Source organism: Mobula birostris, chromosome X (assembly GCF_030028105.1).
Source record: "Mobula birostris isolate sMobBir1 chromosome X, sMobBir1.hap1, whole genome shotgun sequence".
Lineage (NCBI taxonomy): Eukaryota > Metazoa > Chordata > Chondrichthyes > Myliobatiformes > Myliobatidae > Mobula > Mobula birostris.
In genome coordinates this window covers 1,331,226-1,355,848 of record NC_092402.1, presented here as the reverse complement: position 1 = coordinate 1,355,848, position 24,623 = coordinate 1,331,226, and the positions used below count along the sequence as shown (strand labels likewise).

Here is a 24,623-nt window from a genome sequence, read left to right as displayed (position 1 = left end):
GAATATGACCCGTCTACAACCACTCTTTGCCTTCTGTGAGCAAGCCAGTTCTGGATCCACAAAGCAATGTCACCTTGGATCCCATGCCTCCTTACTTTCTCAGTAAGCCTTGCATGGGGTACCTTATCAAATGCCTTGCTGAAATCCATGTACACAACATCTACTGCTCTACCTTCATCAATGTGTTTCGTCACATCCTCAAAAAAAATTCTATCAGGCTCGCAAGGCATGACCTGCCTTTGACAAAGCCATGCTGACTATTCCTAATCATATTATGCCTCTCCAAATGTTCATAAATCCTGCCCCTCAGGATCTTCTCAATCAACTTACCAACCACTGAAGTTAAACTCACTGGTGTATCATTTCCTGGGCTATCTCTACTTCCTTTCTTGAATAAAGGAACAACATCTGCAACCCTCCAATCCTCCGGAACCTCTCCCGTCCCCATTGATGATGCAAAGGTCATTGCCAGAGGCTCAGCAATTTCCTCCCTTGCCCCCCCACAGTAGCCTGGGGTATATCTTGTCTGGTCCTGGTGACTTATTCAATTTGGTGCTTTCCAAATGCTCCAGCACATCCTCTTTCTTAATGTCTACATGCTCAAGCTTTTCAGTCTGCTGTAAGTCATCCTTACAATTGCCAAGGTCCTTTTCCGTAGTGAATACAGAAGCAAAGTATTCATTAAGTACCTCTGCTATCTCCTCCGGTTCCATATGCACTTTTCCACGGTCACACTTGATTGGTCCTATTCTCTCACATCTTATCCTCTTGCTCTTCACAATTCTATGAAGAAATAACAAGCAGGATCGACAAAGGAGAATCAAATGTTGTGTACCTTTGACTGGTTGCTTAACAAGTTAGACCCCAATGGTAATACAGGAAAGATACTAGCATGGATAGACTATTGGAAAGAGTGGGAATGATGGGAACATTTTCTGGTTGGCTGTCGGTGACTAGTAGTGTTCCACAGGTGTCTGTGTTGGGACTGCTTCTTACGTTATATGTCAATGACTTGGAGTACTGTATCCAGTACTTGGATTACTGTGTCCAGTTCTGGTCACCTCACTATAGGAAGGATGTGGAAGCATTGGAAAGGGTACAGAGGAGATTTACCAGGATGCTGCCTGGTTTAGAAAGTATGCATTATGATCAGAGATTAAGGGAGCTAGGGCTTTACTCTTTGGAGAGAAGGAGGATGAGAGGAGACATGATAGAGGTGTACAAGATAATAAGAGGAATAGATAGAGTGGATAGCCAGTGCCTCTTCCCCAGGGCACCACTGCTCAATACAAGAGGACATGGCTTTAAGGTAAGGGGTTGGAAGTTCAAGGGGGATATTAGAGGAAGGTTTTTCACTCAGAGAGTGGTTGGGGCGTGGAATGCACTGCCTGAGTCAGTGGTGGAGGCAGATTCACTAGTGAAGTTTAAGAGACTACTAGACAGGTATATGGAGGAATTTAAGGTGGGTTTATATGGGAGGCAGGGTTTGAGGGTCGGCACAACATTGTGGGCCGAAGGGCCTGTACTGTGCTGTACTATTCTATGTTCTGTGTTCTATGATGAAATTGATGGCTTTGTGGCTAAGTTTACAGATGATACGAAGATAAGTGGAGGAGCAGATAGTGTTGAGGAAACAGTGAGGCTACAGAAAGACTTAAAAGAATGGGCAGTGCAGTGGCAGAGAGAACACAGTGTCGGGAAGTGTGTGGTCATGCACTTTGGTTGAAGGAATAAAAGCATAGACTATTTTCAAAATGGAAAGAAAATTGAAAAACCTGAGGTGCACAGGGACTTGGGAGTCCTCGTGCAGGGTTCCCTAAAGGTTAATTTGCAGGTTGAGCTGGTGGTAAGGAAGGCAAATGCAATGATAGCATTCACTTCGTGAGAACTAGAATATAAAAGCAAGGATGTAAAGTAAAGACTTTATAAAGCACTGGCGAGGCCTCACTGGGAGAATTATGTGCAGGTTTCGGTCTCTTATCTCGAAAAGGATGTGTGGACATTGGAGAGGTTCAACACACTGATTCCAGGATTGAAAGGCTTATCATATGAGCTGTGGGCTTATATTCACTGGAATTCTCTTTGAAACCTGTTGAATATTGAAGGGCCTTGATGGAGTGGATGTGGAGAGGATGTTTCCTATAGTGGGGGAGTCTAGGACCAGAGGGCACGGATAGAGTGGATGTGGAGAGGATGTTTCCTATAGTGGGGGAGTCTAGGACCAGAGGACACAGATAGAGTGGATGTGGAGAGGATGTTTCCTATAGTAGAGGAGCCTAGCACCCGAGGGCACAGCCTCAGAATAGAGGGGCATCCTTTTAGACGAGAAGAGGAATTTCTTTAGCCAGAGAGTGGTGAGTATGGTATTCGTTGGCATAGGTGGCGCTGGAGGCTAAGTCATTGGGTGTACTTAAGGTAGAGGTTGATAGATTCTTGTTTAGTCAGAGCATGAGGGGATACGGGGAGAAGGCAGGAGATTGAGGCTTAGAGGGGAAATAGATCAGCCATGATGAAGTGGTAGAGCAGATTCGATGGGCCGAATGGCCTAATTCTGCTCCTGTAGTTAAAGTCCCCTCAACCCATCTGCTTCCATCTGTCCATCATTCCTCCCTCATCTGGTTCCACAGCACAGCCTTCCCTCCTCTCCCTCCGTTGCTCCTACGTACCCATCAGCACCTTCAGAACTGGTTCAAACCATCACCTGCAGCCGTCCAGCTCCACTTTGTACTGCGATACACTGGCAATCCAGGTTCCCCCCACCCTCGCCCCGATTTCCACTACAGAATCTTGATGCAAAATAACCACAAACACCACCTGCTGCCACAGAGGCTGCTTGACTCCATCGAGTCCTCCCGGAGTTGTATTCTGCTTGAAATACAGTATCATGCTGGGAGCAAGTTTGTGGCTACACACCTGTCACTGTGTAGTTCCACTCCCTTTTTTTTCTGCCCCCTTGTGCAGCAGAAGAGAGCTGTCCCATAGGATAATCCATCTTTCCCGGGAATCCAGGATTGGCCGTGGAGTTTCTGAACTGCCTGCCTTCCTCGGCCTTCTCGGTAGGTGACAGAAAGTAAGGCGGTTCTTACTGACGTTTTCACTGTTTGGTTAATTCAGGAAGAGCTTGGGATTGAAACAGACGAAGACCACTCTGTTTCTGTGCCGGACCTGTGAGGACCACGGTCCGCGGAGAACCGGGCAGTCAAGCTCCTCGAAGATCTGATGCCATTACCCACTGACTGTGTCTGCAAACCTTTAGCCTCCAAAAGTCTTGTTTAATTCTGTCCACTCAGTGAATCCAGCTGTTTAGCGACTTTTCTGCGACTGGTGGCCACTGAAATCTTCCTCACTGGGTGGAAATCATTGTGAAACCCAAGCATTTCGAGAGTTTTTTCTCCTTTGGAGACCTCTGAGCGAATTGTCTTTTTGATTTGCAGTCTTCGAATGGCCATATCAGCGTTTTAAACTGTTGTGAGGTCGTGTCGAACAGGAGACTACTATTCAAGATCGTACTGATTTTCTTGTCGTGCCCCGCTCTCATTTCTCCAACTCCCTTATAACATAAATATCAGAATAAAAGATCAGTCTTCACAGCCCTCTGGGATGAAGCAGACATTTCTCCTCACAGTCGTAATGAAGTACACCCTATTCAGAGACTGTGACCCCTGGAAACTTAGCCCGGGGAAATTTTATGACACGTCATTGGAAGTTTGAAAACTCTGAAGGGAAGATGACCAGCAGACAAGTCACTGGTGCTTCTGAAATCCCGCAATTGTCATCCTGAACTTTGATCCAGGGCTCTGCTCGAGTTCTCTGCATGGACGTGGCATCCTGGCACAGCGTCAGAGTCTAATTACGAAACTGCGGAGAGGGGCTTTATAAATGAACGTAAGGATTTTCTTACTGGGGTCTTCATCAACAGTGATGGAGATTAGTATGGGCTGGGAGCGTGTACTTGATGGATTTTGTGTTTTCACGCATGTTTCTGTGGAGATAATTAACCGAGTACAAATAAAGGTTTATTTTAATATGAAAATAACACTTCTGTCTTCATTTATGGGACGTGGCTTTCTGGGCTGTTTCAGAGCCATTGGGGGTGTCGTGTATCTACCTGGGCTTGAGTGTCAGCTGGAACAGGCAGTGACAGGTTCTTCCTCATCCCAGTTCAAAGTAAATTTATTATCAAAGTAGGTAGACGTCACCGGATACAAACCCGAGACCTACTCCATCCGCCAGAAGCGGAACTTCCCGGCAGCCAAACATTTTAATTCCCATACCCATTCCGATGTGAGGGTCCACGGCCAAATCGTGCCAAGATGAGGCCACCCTCAGGGTGGGGGAGCAACACTTTGTGTTCGGTCTGGGGAGCCTCCGACCTAATGGAATGAATATCGCTTCCTCCTGGTTTTTAGGAAAAAAAATTGCTTTTGCTCCCCTCTACCTCCATTCCTCCCCCTGGCCTCTTACTACTTCTCACCTGCCGATCACCTCCCCCTGGGTCCCCTCCTCCTTCCCTTTCTCCTACGGTCCCCTCTTCTCTCCAATCAGCTTCCTTCTTCTCCAGCCCTCTACTTCTCCCGTCCGCCCGGTTTCAGCTATCAACTCCTTGCTGTCCTCCGTACTCGCCCCCATCTTTGTATTCTGCCATCTTCCCCCTTCCTTTCCAGTCCTGATGAAGGGTCCCAGCCCAAACCATTGACGGCTTATTGACTTCCATGGATGCTGCCCGACTTGCTGGGTTCCTTTTGTGTATGTTGTCTGATATTTATATTCTTACTCAGTAATGGAATAATCTCCGCAATAGAGTCTGTGAAGGACTGCCCCAAATGGCGTTCCACCAGAGAGGACAATATAAAAAAATAAATAAATAGGCAATAGATATTGAGAACGCAAGATGAAGAATCCTGGAAAGTGAGTCTGCAGTTCGGTGATGGGGCGAGTGAAGTTATCCCCTCTGGTTCAGGAGCAGGTGAAAGTAAGCTGCCAGCCTGTGGTGCATCTGTGCCAATCCGAGCTGACTGGGGGTCTGCAGTGGAGGAGCTCCAGGGTCCAGTTGAAGCTGATGGATTGGGATTGGAGGGATGACTGTGCTGAATGTGGAGCCCTCACTGCCGGAGATGTGAGTCCTCACTGTCCGGACGTTCCAGAGCCGGGTGAAGAGCCTGCTGTGGACCTGTTCCTCCCTTGAACCGCTAAGGGAACTGCGGACCGAAAAGTACCGATTCATAGAAACATAGAAAATAGGTGCAGGAGTAGGCCATTCGGCCTTTCGAGCCTGCACCGCCATTCGGTATGATCATGGCTGATCATCCAACTCAGAACCCTGCCCCAGCCTTCCTTCCATACCCACTGATCCCCAGAGCCACAAGGGCCATGTCTAACTCCCTCTTAAATATAGCCAATGAACTGGCCTCAACTGTTTCCTGTGGCAGAGAATTCCACAGATTCACCACTCTGTGTGAAGAAGTTTTTCCTCATCTCGGTCCTAAAAGGCTTCCCCTTTATCCTCAAACTGTGACCCCTCGTTCTGGACTTCCCCCAACATCGGGAACAATCTTCCTGCATCTAGCCTGTCCAATCCCTTTAGGATTTTATACGTTTCAATCAGATCCCCCCTCAATCTTCTAAATTCCAACGAGTACAAGCCCAGTTCATCCAGTCTTTCTTCGTATGAAAGTCCTGCCATCCCAGGAATCAATCTGGTGAACCTTCTTTGTACTCCCTCTATGGCAAGGATGCCTTTCCTCAGATTAGGGGACCAAAACTGTACACAATACTCCAGGTGTGGTCTCACCACAGCCTTGTACAGCTGCAGTAGTACCTCCCTGCTCCTGTACTCAAATCCTCTCGCTATAAATGCCAGCATACCATTCGCCTTTTTCACCGCCTGCTGTACCTGCATGCCCACTTTCAATGACTGGTGTATAATGACACCCAGGTCTAGTTGCACCTCCCCTTTTCCTAATCGGCCACCATTCAGATAATAATCTGTTTTCCTATTTTTGCCGCCAAAGTGGATAACTTCATATTTATCCACATTAAATTGCATCTGCCATGAATTTGCCCACTCACCCAACCTATCCAAGTCACTCTGCATCCTCTTAGCATCCTCCTCACAGCTAACCCTGCCACCCAGCTTCGTGTCATCTGCAAACTTGGAGATGCTGCATTTAATTCCCTCATCCAAGTCATTAATATATATTGTAAACAACTGGGGTCCCAGCACTGAGCCTTGCGGTACCCCACTAGTCCCTGCCTGCCATTCTGAAAAGGTCCCGTTTATTCCCACTCTTTGCTTCCTGTCTGCTAACCAATTCTCTATCCACATCAATACCTTACCCCCAATACCATGTGCTTTAAAGTTTGCACACTAATCTCCTGTGTGGGACCTTGTCAAAAGCCTTTTGAAAATCCAAATATACCACATCCACTGGTTCTCCCCTATCCACTCTACTAGTTACATCCTCAAAAAATTCTATGAGATTCGTCAGACATGATTTTCCTTTCACAAATCCATGCTGACTTTGTCCGATGATTTCACCGCTTTCCAAATGTGCTGTTATCACATCTTTGATAACTGACTCCAGCAGTTTCCCCACCACCGACGTTAGACTAACTGGCCTATAATTCCCCGGTTTCTCTCTCCCTCCTTTTTTAAAAAGTGGGGTTACATTAGCCACCCTCCAATCCTCAGGAACTAGTCCAGAATCTAACGAGTTTTGAAAAATTATCACTAATGCATCCACTATTTCTTGGGCTACTTCCTTAAGCACTCTGGGATGCAGACCATCTGGCCCTGGGGATTTATCTGCCTTTAATCCCTTCAATTTACCTAACACCACTTCCCTACTAACATGTATTTCACTCAGTTCCTCCATCTCACTGGACCCTCTGTCCCCTACTATTTCCAGAAGATTATTTATGTCCTCCTTAGTGAAGACAGAACCAAAGTAATTATTCAATTGGTCTGCCATGTCCTTGCTCCCCATAATCAATTCACCTGTTTCTGTCTGTAGGGGACCTACATTTGTCTTTACCAGTCTTTTCCTTTTTACATACCTATAAAAGCTTTTACAGTCCGTTTTTATGTTCCCTGCCAGTTTTCTCTCACAATCTTTTTTCCCCTTCCTAATTAAACCCTTTGTCCTCCTCTGCCGAACTCTGAATTTCTCCCAGTCCTCAGGTGAGCCACTTTTTCTGGCTAATTTGTGTGCTGCTTCTTTTGGAATTGACACTATCCCTAATTTCCCTTGTCAGCCACGGGTGCACTACCTTCCTTGATTTATTCTTTTGCCAAACTGGGATGAACAATTGTTGTAGTTCATCCATGCAACCTTTAAATGCTTGCCATTGCATATCCACCGTCAATCCTTTGTGTCATTTGCCAGTCTATCTTAGCTAATTCACGTCTCATACCTTCAAAGTTACCCCTCTTTAAGTTCAGAACCTTTGTTTCTGAATTAACTATGTCACTCTCCATCTTAATGAAGAATTCCACCATATTAAGGTCACTCTTACCCAAGGGGCCTCTCACGACGAGATTGCTAATTAACCCTTCCTCATTGCTCAAAACCCAGTCCAGAATAGCCTGCTCTCTAGTTGGTTCCTCGACATGTTGGTTCAAAAAACCATCCCGCATACATTCCAAGAAATCCTCTTCCTCAGCACCTTTACCAATTTGGTTCATCCAATCTACATGTAGATTGAAGTCACCCATTATAACTGCTGTTCCTTTATTGCACACATTTCTAATTTCCTGTTTAATACCATCTCCGACCTCACTACTACTGTTAGGTGGCCTGTACACAACTCCCACCAGCGTTTTCTGCCCCTTAGTGTTACGCAGCTCTACCCATATTGATTCCACATCTTCCCGGCTTATGTCCTTCCTTTCTATTGCGTTAATCTCTTCTTTGACTAGCAACGCCACCTCACCTCCCCTTCCTTCATGTCTATCCCTCCTGAATATTGAATATCCCTGAATGTTGAGCTCCCATCCTTGGTCACCCTGGAGCCATGTCTCTGTGATCCCAACTATATCATAATCATTAATAACAATCTGCACTTTCAATTCATCCACCTTGTTACGAATGCTCCTTGCATTGACACACAAAGCCTTCAGGCGCTCTTTTACAACTCTCTTAGCCCTTATACAATTATGCTGAAAAGTGGCCCTTTTTAATGCTTGCCCTGGATTTGTCGGCCTGCCACTTTTTCTTTTCTCCTTACTACTTTTTGCTTCTACCCTCACTTTACACCCCTCTGTCTCTCTGCACTGGTTCCCATCCCCCTGTAGTGAACTAACCTCCTAGCCTAGCCTCTTTAATTTGATTCCCATCCCACAACCATTCTAGTTTAAAGTCACCTCAGTAGCCCTCGCTGATCTCCCTGCCAGGATATTGGTCCCCCTAGGATTTCTGGGGGCTTCGAGAGGTTTGATGTGCGAGGTCAATTCTCCTTTTCGACAGCTGAAGGTCACGTTTAACAGAAGGGCTTATTCGCTTTCGCAGCGGCAGAGAGACAGGCCCTTCGCCCTGTCGACGTGGAGACCGACCCTTCGCCCCGTCGACGTGGAGACCGACCCTTCACCCTGTCGACACGGAGGCTGGCCCTTTGGCATGAACTTGGAGCATAAATCTGTACGTTCAGTTATGACGTTGTGGCCGTTACAGAAACTTGGTCGAGAGAGGGACAGGGATGGGTGATTAATGTATCAGCGTTTCGATGTTTTAGAAAAGACTGAGGAGGAAGTAAAAGAGAGGGTGGGGGGAGCTACCCTCATGGTTTCACCTCCTTCTACTACCCATTGTGCTTTCTCCTATTCCTTCTTCACCTTTCCTGCCCATCCCCTCCCTAACCCCTTTATCTTTCCCCTTACTGGTTTTTCACCTGGAACCTACCAGCCTTCTCCTTCCCACCCTCCCCCCACCTTCTTTCTAGGGCCTCTGCCCCTTCCCCCTACAGTCCTGACGAAGGATCTCAGCCCGAAACGTCGACCAATCGTTTCCACAGCTGCTGCCCGACCTGCTGAGTTCCTCCAGCGTGTTGTGAGTGTTGCTCTGACCCCAGCAACTGCAGAATATTTTGTGTTAATGTCAGATTAACACAAAATTTTTACTCAGCGCGTGGTGAATGCACGGAATAGGCTGCTGGTGACGGTGGTGGAGGCGGATACAATAGGGTCTTTTAAGAGACTACTGGTAGGTACATGGAGCTCAGAAAAATAGAGGGCTATGGGTAAGGCCTAGGTAATTTCTAAGGTAAGGACATGTTCGGCACAGCTTTGCAGACCAAAGGGCCTGTATTATGCTGTAGGTTTTTTTTTGGCATGTGCATGTGTGTCTGCGTGTGCGATGTTGGCAGGACAATGTCTTTTTCATGTCTTTACAAGGTGCCGAGAGAGAGAGAGAGACTGTGTGGCGCGCCACTCCTCACACAGACATTTCACAGTATTTTTACGAGGTCGAGTCGCGATCTCGACACTCAACCCGGCACAAATGGAAAGCGTACCTGGGAGCGGACCCGACTGGGTTCGAACCCAGGAACCTCCGTTCCAGAGTCTGGCACTGATGTCATTGAGCCACCATGCTGTAGGTTTTCTATGTTTCTATATAAAGCTTTGGAAGTTAGGATCAAATGAAGCACATGAAGATTATACAGAAGCTAAGGAAGAGCCAGAAGGGGCCATGAAAAGTCCTTGGCAAGTGGGATTAAGGTGAATCCCAGGGCATTCTACACCAAGAACAAGAGGATAACTAGGGAGGAAGTAAAGGGGGGAACATTTGCTTGGATATGGGTGGTTCTAAACTGTAGAAGCCCTTTGGATGGGGAGCACTTCGGGTCCAGTGATCACAATGCCATTAGTTTCAATATGATTATGGAGAAGGATAGAACTGGACCCAGGGTTGAGATTTTTGATTGGAGAAAGGCTAACTTTGAGGAGATGCAAATGGATTTAGAAGGAGTGGATTGGGACAATTTGTTTTATGGGAAGGATGTAATAGAGAAATGGAGGTCATTTAAAGGTGAAATTTTGAGGGTACAGGGTCTTTATGTTCCTGTTAGGTTGAAAGGAAAGGTTAAAAGTTTGAGAGAGCCACGGTTTTCAAGGGATATTGGAAACTTGGTTCAGAAAAAGAGAGATCTACAATAAATATAGGCAGATTGGAGTAAATGAGGTGCTCAAGGAATATAAAGAATATAAAAAGAATCTTAAAGAAATTAGAAAAGCTAAAAGAAGATATGAGGTTGCTTTGGCAAGTAAGGTGAAAATAAATCCAAAGGGTTTCTATAGTTATATTAATAGCAAAAGGATAGTGAGAGATAAAATTTGTCCCTCAGAGAATCAGAGTAGACAGCTATGCATGGCGCCAAAAGAGATGGAGGAGATTTTAAACAATTTATTTTCTTCGGTATTCACTAAGGAGAAGGATATTGAATTGTGTAAGATAAGGGAAACAGGTTGGGAAGTTATGGAAACTATGATGATTAAAGAAGAGGAAGTACTGGCGCTTTTAAGGCATATAAAAGTGGATAAGTCACTGGGTCCTGACAGGATATTCCCTAGGACCTTGAGGGAAGTTAGTGTGGAGCAAAACCCTTAACAGTGTTGTTGAGTAGAGGGATCTTGGGATCCAAGTTCATAGTTCCCTGATAGTGACTGCACAGGTCGATAAAGTGGTTAGGAAGGCTGATGGAATGCTCATTTTTATTAGTCGAGGCACTGAGTTCAAAAGTCAAGAGGTTATGCTGCAACCTTATAAAACTCTAGTTAGGCCGCATCTGGAGTATTGCACGCAGTTCTGGTCACCTCACTACAGGAAGGATGTTGAGGCTTTGGAGAGGGTGCAGGAGAGGTTTACCAGGATGCTGCCTGGTTTAGAGGGTGTGTGCTGTAACTAGAGGCTGGACAAAGTTGGGTTGTTTTCTCTGGAGCTGTGGAGGCTGAGGGGAGATCAGATAGTTTATAAGATTGAGAGGCGTAGAAAGGGAGCCGCCGTTTCCCAGGATTGAAATGTCTAATACCAGAGGGGTTAGGTTCAAGGGGGATGTGAGGGGTAAGTTTTTTTACTCAGAGTGGTGGATGCCTGGAATCTGCTGCCTACAGTGGTGATAGAGGCAAATACATTAGAAGTTTTTAAAGAGACATTTACAATGTGAGGGAAATGGAAGAATTTGGACATTTAGACAGAGGCGATTAGTTCAGTTGGCCATTTGATTACTAATTTAATTGGCTTGACGCGGTAGTTTAAGTGCTTAGCACAACACTTCATAGTACCAATGACCTGGGTTCAATTCCTGACACGGTAAGGAGTGTCTATGTCCTCCCCGTCACCATGTGGGTTTCCTCCGGGTGCCCTGGTTTCCTCCCACAGTCCAAAGACATACCGGTTAATTGTTCATTGTAAGTTGTCCCGTGATTAGGCTAGCATTAAATTGGGGGTATTAGTGGATGGTGCGGCTTGAAGGACCGATTTCCCTGCTACAGCTCAATCAATAAAAATTGGATCAGCACGACATTGTGGGCCGAAGGGGCTGTTTTGTTAGTACTCTTTCATGTAATCACCTTATAGTTTTGCCCCGGTACTGGGGAAAAGTCTCTATCTGTTCACTCTACCTATGCTTGTTGTAATTTTAAACAGCCCCATCTTGTCCTCCTTCGCTCCAACTCGCTCAACCCAGACATGTTCTCAAGTGCAGTGAGCGCCCTGGTCAATCTCCCGATACCCTCTCCTGGGATGAGGTGAACACAAGATTGCTGTGGCGTAACCAGGGTCATTAAAGTAGAGTGACGGATGGCGGGGTGGAGATACGTCCCTAAATGTGAAGTTATCCACTTTGGTGGCAAAAATAGGAAAACAGATTATTATCTGAATGGTGGCCAATTAGGAAAAGGGGAGGTGCAATGAGACCTGAGTGTCATTATACACCAGTCATTGAAAGTGGGCATGCAGGTACAGCAGGCGGTGAAAAAGGCAAATGGTATGCTGGCATTCATAGCGAGAGGATTTGAGTACAGGAGCAGGGAGGTACTACTGCAGTTGTACGAGGCCTTGGTGAGACCACACCTGGAGTATTGTGTGCAGTTTGGTCCCCTAATCTGAGGAAAGACATCCTTGCCATAGAGGGAGTGCAGAGAAGGTTCACCAGATTGATTCCTGGGATGGCAGGACTTTCATACGAAGAAAGACTGGATGAACTGAGCTTGTACTCGTTGGAATTTAGAAGATTGAGGGGGGATCTGATTGAAACGTATAAAATCCTAAAGGGATTGGACAGGCTAGATGCAGGAAGATTGTTCCCGATGTTGGGGAAGTCCAGAACGAGGGGTCACAGTTTGAGGATAGGGGGGAAGCCTTTTAGGACTGAGATTAGGAAAAACTTCTTCATACAGAGAGTGGTGAATCTGTGGAATTCTCTGCCACAGGAAACAGTTGAGGCCAGTTCATTGGCTATATTTAAGAGGGAGTTAGATATGGCCCTTGTGGCTATGGGGATCGGGGGTACGGAGGGAAGGCTGGGGCAGGGTTCTGAGTTGGATGATCAGCCATGATCATAATAAATGGCGGTGCAGGCTCAAAGGGCCGAATGGCCTACTCCTGCACCTATTTTCTATGTTTCTATGTTTACCAAAGGAGGTGGAAGGTGCTCTATTCCACCCCCCCTCCACTGTTAGTTCACAGGTCAGCCTTGGGCAGGGTGTGGCACCTGCTTAGCCCCTCCGTCCCGAGCAGGGTCACGTTGAGCCATGGGAGCAGGTGGTGAATGGCAGTATAAGTAGCCAGTGCAGATCACAAGTCCTGGTGATATGACCACTTACTCCAGGCAGACAATCTCTTCATATTGATCATGGCTAGGGGTGTCTCCCATCTTGTAAAGACACGACAATGGCAAACCACTTAGAACATAGAACAGTACAGGCCCTTCAGCTCATGATTTTGTGCCAAACCAGCTAAAAAGTAAATTAAAAACACCCAAACACTAATCTCTCCTATCTACACCATGTCCATATCCCTCCATCTTCCTCATATCCATGTGCCCATCCAAATGTCTCTTGAAAGTCTCTAATGTATTTGTCTCTACCACCATACGAGGCAGTGCATTCCAGGCATCCACCACTCTGAGTAAAACACTTACCCCTCACATCCCCCTTGAACCTAATCCCTCTCACCTCCAATGAGTGCCCTCTGGTGTTAGACATTTCAACCCTGGGAAACAGATACTCTCTGTGCACCCTATCTATGCCCCTCATAATCTTGTAAACCTCTATCAGATCAAACAACCCAACTTTGCCCAGCCTCTCAGGATGGCCCGTGCCCTCTAAACCAGGCAGCATCCTGGTGAACCCCTTCTGCCCCCTCTCCAAAGCCTCGACACCCTTCCTGTAGTGGGGCGACCACAACTGGTACACAATACTCCAAATGTGGCCTAACCAGTGTTGTATAAAGCTGCAACGTAAATTCTGTAGAAACAAACCGCCCAGAACAACCATGGTTATGAAAAGACCCTGATTGCCCAGGTCATGCGACATGGTACATAATGAACAAATGGCACACCATGAGCTGAAGAGCCTGTATTCTACGTTGCATGTTCTATGCACACCAACTTTGTATGTGCGGTACAATACATCCACAACTGAGCATTGGACAGCTGCTCTTTTCTAGCCACTGCCACCAGGTAGAAAGTACAAAAGCCTCAGGGCTCACACCACCAGGTTCAGGAACAATTACTACCGTCAAAAGAGGGTAACTACATATCTATTGAGGTGGTCTCACTTTAGCAGGCAGCCGTCGATCCCCGGGGATCATGGTTTTGCCCCTCTGTCCTCTCCGGGGCACAAGCCTGGGCGGGAAGAGTTGAAGAACCGGTTGTTGCCCGTGCAGTGAGCTCCCCCTCTCCATGTCACTGATGTAGTCCAAGGGAAGGGCAAGCACCCATACAGCTTGGCACCAGTGTCGTCACAGAGGCTGCCAGAGTGAAGTTGTAAGCAACATCAAACTGCCTCAGGGAACCCGGCTCCGGATTTCTTCCTCGGGGTGTACTCCCGAAGCCTTTCCCACAGGTGGGTACGGTCGCGAAGCAGCAGAGGTTTAAAATCTGAGCTTTCCTTCTCCTGCATGGGCTGCCGTCCAGGGCTGACAAGCCCACCTGTCTCTCTTTATCTTGTTATCTCACATTCTCGTTATTTATTGCTATTCTTCTGCACTCTGGTTGATCTTTCATTGCTTGTTACAGTTACTATTCTATAGATTTGCTGAGTACGCCCACGGGTAAATGAATCTCAGGGTTGTATGTGATGATATGCATGTACTCTGATAATAAAGTTTTACTTTGAACTACAGAAGATCATTTATGGCTCTAATTCTCGTGTTTACTGGGAGCAGTTTTTACAATGAGTTCTATCTCCTCGCTCACATAGAGGTTCAGGGTCCAGTACTCAGCCCCATTGGCCCCCTCCCTACAGATCAGGTTCAGAGCACCAACAACAAAAGATAGAAATGGGCAAACAACATTTATTCTGGAAGGAATTTGAAATGTTTAATAAATAAATAGCATTAGTCATTGAAGCTCCTGATGACTGACAAAATGTAATTTTTTTTTGACAAATCTCAGAATTCCTTTTTTTTCACAACATTAAGCAGCAATAAACTGTTGACAAAAGTGAAATTTAAAAAGTTTTGTGAATACTAACAGTTCATCGCACAGTGTGCTGGCTTGAATGCTGGATGTACTTGAACAGAAATCACTGTGTTTGACAAAATCGCACCGCTTCCTGCCTTCTGGATTGTAAATAAGGTTAAACATTGAAAGCAAGAAAGGTTCAGTCACTGATGAAATGGTTGGTGTTTGCTCATCTGATCGGTGCCCTTAACCTGAATCCTGTCAGGACACCGAAATGGAAAAACAATCACATCCCGGTTCCGTATCATTGTTTAAGGCCGACAACGGACAGAGTCTGTACACTGCTCCTGGGAAACCGCTCCCAGTCCACCACTGCGAAACGTGCTCGAGGACTCAGTGTAGCTGACCGTTTAGTTGCCGCAGTACACCGACCACGATCTTCCGCAGAGTCTGAAAGAGGAGAGGGGAGATGCAAGATATTAAATGGTTTCACAATCAGAATTCTCTGCAGTGGGAAAACCTGGTGAATTTGCAGGACAGCTCTTTAATTGGCTAGCTAAGAGGAGGAATTTCTTTAGCCAGAGGGAGGTGAACCTGTGGAATTCATTGCCACAGGTGGCTGTGGAGGCCAAGTCTTTGGGTAACTTTAAGGCAGAGGTTGATAGATTTTGATTAATCAGGTCCGCCTGTAGTTTGCTTTGGATTTTGCTCAGTGTGACGACGGCTCCTGTGAGAGAGAGAGAAGGGGTTGGGGGTGGCCGTGGATTTGATGTTATCATTGCTGTGTTTTTTGTGAGGGAGATGGTTTGGGTGATCTGTTAGTTTTTTTTGTGCGAGGGCGGGGTGGGGGTTTGCAGGGTTTGTTTCCTTTTCGAGTCGGTGTTGGCGGGGTGGGGAGTAATGGCTTTTCTTTGCAACAACTCCCATGGTGTTTCTGTACTTCATGGTGATCTGGAGAAAACCAATATCAGAGTTGTATCGTACGTGCATACTTTGACAATAAGAACCTTTTTGAATGTTTAAAGTACGACTGACAAACAGGTACCGTCAACACAAACCCAGGGAATGGTATTGATGGATAATGCTGAATGCTTAGGGTAGAAGTGACAATCAGAAGCGTCTTATCAAATCTGGGCCCAGCTGAGCTGCTGCGACTGAAATCGACAACAATCACGCGGAGAAGCACCTTGTACATGAAGCTGTGCTCTGACCTGTGGTTTGCAGTGTTCCTCAATCCAGGTGAAAACGCAGGCGGATAATTCCTGAAAGCTGGTCACAGGGACGCACGCATCGAAGGACTGGAACAACGTGTCCATGATATTTTGAAATATACTGAATTTGACCTGATCAGTTACTTGGTCTTTGCCTTGTTGAGGATTATTCTGATGGGCTTTGACAATCTGTTCGTAATTCCTGTAAACAAAATCATTCAATTAAACAGTGACAGCTTCACAGGTTTAGAATCTGACACTGGTGCGGCCTCACCAGTGAAAGTCCTACAGTCACCTTTATATGGCCAGGGCATTCTGTGTGTGTGCACGTGTGTTGCTTGGATTTTCAGCATCTGCAGATTTTCTCTCATTTGTGAGTCAACTTTATATTTTCACTTAATAGGCATCAAAATAAAACTTGGAAATGCTTTGTACTGTGGAAATATATTCGAGATTTTTAAATGTATTTAACCTTGTAATGTAACAAAATGGAACCTGTATAATCCCAGAGTGCTTTGCTATAAGCTAAGTGTATATGTGTCAAGAGGCATGTAACTTCCTGATCATTGTTCATTGTGTAACTAAGGGGGAGGTTGACATACTGCTGACCTTGAGAAGTGCAGCTGTACTGAAGTGGAGGAGCTGACCTCCAGAACAGATAACAGCTAAAGAATAGACTGTAAACTTGTATTAAAAAAAAACAGACTTTGTAAGCTGTAAATCAGAAGCAGCTTCCATCCATGGGGAGTGGAGATGTTTTTCATTGCTAACAACAAACCTGTCCTCGAACAGATCCACAGTGTTTATTTTTGGTTATTTTGTTATAGGACCTAGCGAAAGGTACACGACAGTATAAACATTTGAAATATGAAAGTTAACGTTGAATGCTGATAGACTAGCTGGTGGCAAAAGCTCGGCCAATTCCTTAGCTCAATATCCAGCGGCATTTTAAGAGACATTTAGCAAGGTGCATGAATATGCAGGGAAGGAGGGACATGGATAATTTGTGGGCAGACAAGTTTAATTTAGCATCGTGGTCAGTATAAACACTGTGGGCTGAAGGGCCTTATCCTGTACGCACGTTTCTCGTAATAACCTCGCATCCCACAATGCTCATAATCTCTAACGTAACTGAGTGATAGTCTCCTTGGCACTTGAGAGTAGGATTACAGAAGTCTCTCTCTCTGGGTGAAGATTTTTTTTCTATTTCAGCTCTAGGATGAGCTGCAGTGTAAACGGGCGACAAAATTGAAAAGGTGATGGATTCAGGACTGAAGGGGCTATACTTGAATGCACATAGTATATGAGGTCGATGATCTTCCAGTGCAATTAGAGATTAGGCAGGTATGATGTTGTGGGCATCACTGAGTCATGGCTGAAACAAAACTATAGCTGGGAGCTTAACATCCAAGGACACACACTGTGTCGAAAGGACAGGCTGGTAGGCAGAGGGGGTGGCGTGGCTGTGTTGGTTTAAAAAGAAATTAATCCCTTCGAAAGAGGTGACATAGAATTGGAAGATGCATAATCCTTGGAGGTAGAGTTGAGAAACTGCTAGGGTAAAAAAAAGACCCTGATCAGAGCTATACAAGGCCTGTAAACAGTAGCAAAGATGTGGGATACAAGTTACAATGGGAAATAGAAAATGCACATCAAAAAAGCGATGTTATGATAGTCACAGGGCATTTCAATATGCCACTAGATTGGGGAACATAAAGTTGGTGCTGGATTCCAAGAGGGGGAAATGCCTGGACGATGGCTTTTCAGAGCAGCTTGTGGCTGAGCCCATGACAGGGTCAGCTATCCTGGAGTGGGTGTTGTCTAATGAATCAGTTTTGATGAGGAAGCTTAAAGTAAAGGAGCCCTTAGGAGACGGTGATCATAATATGATAGAATGTATGACATATGCCGGTGATGTTAAACCTGATTCTGAATTCACCCTGCAGTTTGAGAGACAGAAGCTCACGTCAAATGTACCAGTACTATGGGACTTACAAAGGCACGAGACAGGAGCTGGCCAAAACTGATTGGAAGAGTATCAATGGCTGGAGTTTCTGGGAACAACCGGAAGGCGCAGGATATATATATATCCCAGTGTAGTAGTTGTATTCTAAAGGCAGGATGACTCAACTGTGGCTGACAAGGGAACTGAAAGCCAACAAAGAACCAAAAGAGAGAGCATATAGTATAGCAAAAAAATAGTGAGATGCTAGAGGATTGGGAAACTTTTAAAACCAATAGAAGGCGACTAAAAAGTCATTAAAGAAGGAAAAGTTGTAAATTAGCCAGTATTATCAAAGAAGACACCAAAAGTTTATTTCAGATATACAAAGAGTAATAGAGAGGTGCGAGCCTTCCACAGTGAAGACAGATGTGAAATGCTTATTCAGTTCATCCACCGCTGGAAAATACGCTGGAGAGGTAATAACGGAGGACAAGGAAATGGTGGATTTCACATCTGCCTTCACTGTGGAAGACACCAGCAGTATGGTGGAAGTTCCAGGTGTCAGGGGTCATGAAGTGCGTTAAGTTCTTGGGAAACCGAAAGGTCTGAATGTAGATAAGTCATCTGGATCAGATAGGTACACCTGAAAGAGGTGGCTGAAGAGATTGTGGAGGCATTGGTAATGATCTTCCAAGAATCACTAGATTCTGGCATGGATCCAGAGGGTGGGAAAATTGCGAATGTCACTCCACTCTTCAAGAAGGGAGAGAGGCAGAAGAAAGGAAATTATAGGCCAACACAAGGTAATCTGCAGATGCTGGAAATATAAGCAACACACACAAAATGCTGGTGGAACGCAGCAGGCCAGGCAGCTTCTATGGGAAGAGGTACAGTTGACGTTTCGGGCCGAGACCCTTCGTCAGGACTAACTGAAAGAAGAGGTAGTAAGAGATTTGAGAGGGGGAGGAGGAGATCTGAAATGATAGGAGAAGACAGGAGGGGGAGGGATGGAGCCAAGAGCTGGAAAGTTGATTGGCAAAAGGGAAACAAGGCTGGATTATATTATATCCCGCCAATTATAGGCCAGTTAGTCTGACCTCAGTGGTTGGGAAGATGTTGGAGTTGATTATTAAGGATATGGTTTCAGGCTCTTGGAGGCACATGATAACTTAGGCCAAAGTCAGCATAGTTTCCTCCAGGGGAAAATCTTGCCTGACAAATCTGTTGGAAATCTTTGAAGAAGTAACAAGCAGGATAGACAAAGGAGATTCTGTGGATGTTGTGTACTTGGACTTTTAGAAGACCTTTGACAAGGTGCCACACATGAGGCTGTTTAACATGGTACCATAGGAAAGCTACTAGCATGGATAGAGCATTGGCTGATTGGCAGGAGGCAAAGGGCGGTAATAAAGGGAGCCTTTTCTGGTTGACTGCCAGTGACTACTGTGGTTCCACAGGGGTCTGTGTTGGGACCACTGCTTTTTAGATTTAAGGAGCTGGTGGTAGACCTGAGGAGAGCTAAGGTACCGGTGACCCCTGTTTCCATCCAGGGGGTCAGTGTGGACATGGTGGAGGATTACAAATACCTGGGGATATGAATTGACAATAAACTGGACTGGTCAAAGAACACTGAGGCTGTCTACAAGAAGGGTCAGAGCCGTCTCTATTTCCTGAGGAGACTGAGGTCCTTTAACATCTGCCGGACGATGCTGAGGATGTTCTACGAGTCCGTGGTGGCCGGTGCGATCATGTTTGCTGTTGTGTGCTGGGGCAGCAGGCTGAGGGTAGCAAACACCAACAGAATCAACAAACTCATTCGTAAGGCCAGTGATGTTGTGGGGATGGAACTAGACTCTCAGACGGTGGTGTCTGAAAAGAGGATGCTGTCCAAGTTGCATGCCATCTTGGACAATGTCTCCCATCCACTACATAATGTACTGGGTGGGCACAGGAGTACATTCAGCCAGAGACTCATTCCACCGAGATGCAACACAGAGCATCATAGGAAGTCATTCCTGCCTGCGGCCATCAAACTTTACAACTCCTTCCTTGGAGGGTCAGACACCCTGAGCCAATAGGCTGGTACTGGACTTATTTCATTATTTACTGGCCTAATTTACATATTACTATTTAACTATTTATGGTTCTATTACTATTTATTATTTATGGTGCAACTGTAACGAAAACCAATTTCCCCCAGGATCAATAAAGTATGACTATGACTAGATTTGGATGATGGAATTGATGGCTTTGTGGACAATATGAAAATAGGTGGAGGGACAGATAGTGTTGAGGAAGAAGGGAGGCTGCAGAAGGATTTAGACAGATGAGGAGAATGGGTAAAGATGTGGCAAATGGAATAGTGTTTGGAAGTGTGGTCATGCACTTTGGTAGAAGGAATAAAGAGCAACAAAATTCAAAAATCTGAGGTGCAAAGGGACTTGGGGATCCTCGTGCAGGATTCCCTAGAGGTTAACTTGCAGTGTGAGCTGGTGGTAAGGAAGGCAAAGACATTCGTTTTGAGAGGAGTAGAATATAAAAGCAAGGATGTAATGCTGAGGCTTTATAAAAGCACTGGTGAGGACTCACTTGGGGTATTGTGAGCAGTTTTGGTCCACGTATCTTAGAAAGGACGTGTTGACACTGGAGAGGGTCTACAGGAGGTCCACAAAAATGATTCTGGGAATGAAAGGCTCATCACATGAGGATAGTTTGATGGCTCTGGGCCTGTACTCACTGGAATTTAGACAAATGAGGGGGTATCTCATTGAAACCTATCGAATGTTGAGCGGTCTCAATAGAGTGGGTATGGAGAGAATGTTTGCTCTATCGGGCAAGTCTAAGACCAGAGGGCACAGCCTCAGAACAGAGGAGCATCCTTTTAGGATGGAGATGAGGAGGAATTTCTTTAGCCAGAGGTGAGTCTGTGAAATTCATTGCCACAGGCACCTGTGGAGGCCAAGTATTTGAGTGCATTTAAGGCAGAGGCTGAGAGGTACTTAATCAGTCAGGGCATCAAAGGTTACGGGAAGAAGGCAGGAGAATGGGGTTGAGAGGGATAATAAATCAGCCATGATGAAATGGAGGAGCACACAACGGCCATTCTCAGAGTATATTCTGTTAGTTCCCTTCACTCAGGGACTTAAATTGCATTACACTCTCAGTGCCTCGTTCTCACTAACAATAGATTCTCCTTTTTCCTACTAACGATGTCAGGATAATTGGCCACAGGATATGTCCTGGCCGCAGGGTTAGTTAGATTTATTTATTGAAACACGTTCCCTTTCATTTTATAAACAGTTGTGCAGACCAACCATTGTTGTGAGCAGGAAATTTTTACACAGCCTGAAAACTGCGCTGCACTTTAAACATTTTTTAAATACAATAAAGAAAATCTTTTCAAGTTTTGTAAGCTTTTTCTAGCTGTGTCCAATTCCAGCTGTGCAGCAAGGAAAGCTATGTGCGCGGGGGCATTTAGGTTACAGTGCAGCCACGCATCTCAGAGGGAACAGTGATGCCAAACAAGAAAAGAGCCATCCAGGCTAAGCCCAGGTTCTGGTGCAGGCCCACAGCCCTGCAGACTCGGGGCTTAAGTTGGCCAAGGAGAAGATAATGACGAAACTTACGTCTTCATGATCTTCAGAGCCATGACGTCTTTCCGCAGAGTGGAGAGCTCTTCGTCTTGCTTCTTCTTCTCCTTGTGCAGGAACTGGATGTAATCGATAGCTGTGGGAATACGATGTTTCACCAGTGTTGACCGTGCATTGCTCATGGAAATTCTGACCTAGCTTCCCGAATAAGGCATAAGCTGAACTGTTTCCTATCATGCTCAAAATCACACAGTCTACTGCAACTGTGTGGAAAAAACATAGAAAACCTACAGCACAATACAGGCCCTTCGGCCCACAAAGCTGTGCTGAACATGTCCTTACCTTAGAAATTACCTCAGGTTACCCATAGCTCTCTATTTGTCTAAGCTCCGTGTACCTGTCCAGGAATCTCTTAAAAGACCCTATCGTATCCACCTCCACCACCGTGGCCGGCAGCCCATTCAACACACTCACCACTCTCTGATAAATAACTGAACCCTGACATCTCCTCTGTACCTACTTCCAGGCACCTCAAACCTGTGCCCTCTTGTGCTAACCATTTCAGCCCTGGGAAAAAGCCTCTGACTATCCACACAATCAATGCCTCTCATCATCTTGAAGGTTGGATTTGAACCAAAAATTAAAAAAAGAACTGGAAGAACTCCATGGAAACCTAATACCCACATAATCAGGCTGTGTTGTCAGTTTGTTTATATGTTGATAAACGTAATGATTAACTTTACAAAGCGGAGCTTTGGTGGGATTTGGACATTACTGGCAAGGCCAGCATACACGTGGCAGCAAGGACAAACTCTCCAGGCAGCAGCAAGTCACCGGTACCAGAAAGCGTTGTGCTAACCATTGCATTACAGTGCCAACCGGACCGTGTCGGACGGACCATAGATGTCCAAGTGCTCTCTGTGTGAAGGTTGTCGTGTCTCCGGACAGACGGGAAAGAGATCCATAAGCTTAAACAAGGGCAGAGAAAATTTACAGGGATGTTCCTGGGACTTGAGGACCTGAGTTATAGGGGAAGGTTGAATGGGTTAAGAGTTTATTCCCTGGAACGTAGGGAATGCACTGTATGTGAGGCGGTACAGACACTGCCTTCTTAAGTCACAGAGGCGTATGGACAGCTATGGTCCAGATCAGGTTGATGAGTCCTGGCAGAGGAATGTTTCAGCGCAGGTTAGATGGGCCAACGGCCTACTTCTGTGCTCCAGTTCTCTATGACTCTAGTCCCTGTCTCCTGTTGCAGACAGAGCAGACGCCAGGGGTACTGGGCAGGGTGTCAGGAAGGTCAGAGCAGATGTCTGGGGTATTGGGCAGAGTGTCAGGAACGTCAGAGCAGACGTCTGGGGTACTGGGCGGGGTGTCAGGAACGTCAGAGCAGACGTCTGGGGTACTGGGCGGGGTGTCAGGAACGTCAGAGCAGACGCCTGGGGTATTGGGCAGGGTGTCAGGAACGTCAGAGCAGACGTCTGGGGTACTGGGCGGGGTGTCAGGAACGTCAGAGCAGATGTCTGGGGTATTGGGCAGGGTGTCAGGAACGTCAGAGCAGACGTCTGGGGTACTGGGCGGGGTGTCAGGAACGTCAGAGCAGACGTCTGGGGTACTGGGCGGGGTGTCAGGAACGTCAGAGCAGACGCCTGGGGTATTGGGCAGGGTGTCAGGAACGTCAGAGCAGACGTCTGGGGTACTGGGCGGGGTGTCAGGAACGTCAGAGCAGACGTCTGGGGTATTGGGCAGGGTGTCAGGAACGTCAGAGCAGACGCCTGGGGTACTGGGCAGGGTGTGAGGAACGTCAGAGCAGACGTCTGGGGTACTAGGCGGGGTGTCAGGAACGTCAGAGCAGACGTCTGGGGTACTGGGCAGGGTGTGAGGAACGTCAGAGCAGACGTCTGGGGTACTAGGCGGGGTGTCAGGAACGTCAGAGCAGACGTCTGGGGTATTGGGCAGGGTGTCAGGAACGTCAGAGCAGACGCCTGGGGTATTGGGTGGGGTGTCAGGAACGTCAGAGCAGACGTCTGGGGTATTGGGCAGGGTGTCAGGAACGTCAGAGCAGACGCCTGGGGTAGTGGGCGGGGTGTCAGGAACATCAGAGCAGACACGTGGGATATTGGGCTGGATGTCAGTGCAGACGTCTGGGGTATGGGGCGGGGTGTCAGGAACATCAGAGCAGACACCTGGGATATTGGGCAGGATGTCAGTGCAGACGTCTGGGGTATGGGGCGGGGTGTCAGGAACGTCAGAGCAGACGCCTGGGGTATTGGGCGGGGTGTCAGGAACGTCAGAGCAGACGTCTGGGGTACTGGGCAGGGTGTCAGGAACATCAGAGCAGACGTCTGGGGTATTGGGCGGGGTGACAGGAACGTCAGAGCAGACACCTGGGGTAGTGGGCAGAGTGTCAGGAACGTCAGAGCAGACGTCTGGGGTACTGGGCAGGGTGTCAGGAACGTCAGAGCAGACGTCTGGGGTACTGGGCAGGGTGTCTGGAACGTCAGAGCAGACGTCTGGGGTACTGGGCGGGGTGTCAGGAACGTCAGAGCAGACGCCTGGGGTACTAGGCGGGGTGTCAGGAACGTCAGAGCAGACGTCTGGGGTACTGGGCGGGGTGTCAGGAACGTCAGAGTAGACGTCTGGGGTATTGGGCGGGGTGTCAGGAACGTCGGAGCAGACGCCTGGGGTATTGGGCGGGGTGTCAGGAACGTCAGAGCAGACGTCTGGGGTATTGGGCAGGGTGTCAGGAACGTCAGAGCAGACGTCTGGGGTACTGGGCGGGGTGTCAGGAACGTCAGAGCAGACGTCTGGGGTATTGGGCAGGGTGTCAGGAACGTCAGAGCAGACGTCTGGGGTAGTGGGCAGGGTGTCAGGAACGTCAGAGCAGACACCTGGGGTACTGGGCGGGGTGTCAGGAACGTGAGAGCAGACGTCTGGGGTATTGGGCAGGGTGTCAGGAACGTCAGAGCAGACGTCTGGGGTACTGGGCGGGGTGTCATGAACGTCAGAGCAGACGTCTGGGGTATTGGGCAGGGTGTCAGGCACGTCAGAGCAGACACCTGGGGTATTGGGCAGGGTGTCAGGAACGTCAGGGCAGACGTCTGGGGTATTGGGCAGGGTGTCAGCAACATCAGAGCAGACGTCTGGGATACTGGGCAGGGTGTCAGGGACGTCAGAGCAGACGCCTGGGATATTGGGCGGGGTGTCAGGAACGTCAGAGCAGACGTCTGGGGTATTGGGCAGGGTGACAGGAACGTC

The 24,623-nt window shown here is 47.1% G+C and overlaps 2 protein-coding genes across 3 annotated transcripts in view; one reads left to right on the top strand and one right to left on the bottom strand.

The window, feature by feature from the left end:
* The window catches only part of psmc3ip (PSMC3 interacting protein), a 53,051-nt gene extending 49,042 nt beyond the window's left edge, over window positions 1-4,009 (top strand). Inside the window, exon 7 of the mRNA XM_072249618.1 lies at window positions 3,115-4,009. Within this exon, the coding sequence (XP_072105719.1) occupies window positions 3,115-3,171 (57 nt within the window). The 3' untranslated portion in view covers window positions 3,172-4,009. The remainder of the gene's footprint in view (window positions 1-3,114) is intronic.
* Window positions 4,010-14,509: 10,500 nt separating this feature from the next.
* The window catches only part of mlx (MAX dimerization protein MLX), a 33,854-nt gene continuing 23,740 nt past the window's right edge, over window positions 14,510-24,623 (bottom strand). For both annotated transcript variants that reach the window (XM_072248823.1, XM_072248824.1), the window contains exons 7-9: window positions 21,402-21,501; window positions 15,831-16,032; window positions 14,510-15,069 (exon numbers count right to left, since the gene is read on the bottom strand). In XM_072248823.1, coding sequence (XP_072104924.1) covers window positions 15,013-15,069; window positions 15,831-16,032; window positions 21,402-21,501 — 359 coding nt within the window. In that variant the 3' untranslated portion in view covers window positions 14,510-15,012. The remainder of the gene's footprint in view (window positions 15,070-15,830; window positions 16,033-21,401; window positions 21,502-24,623) is intronic.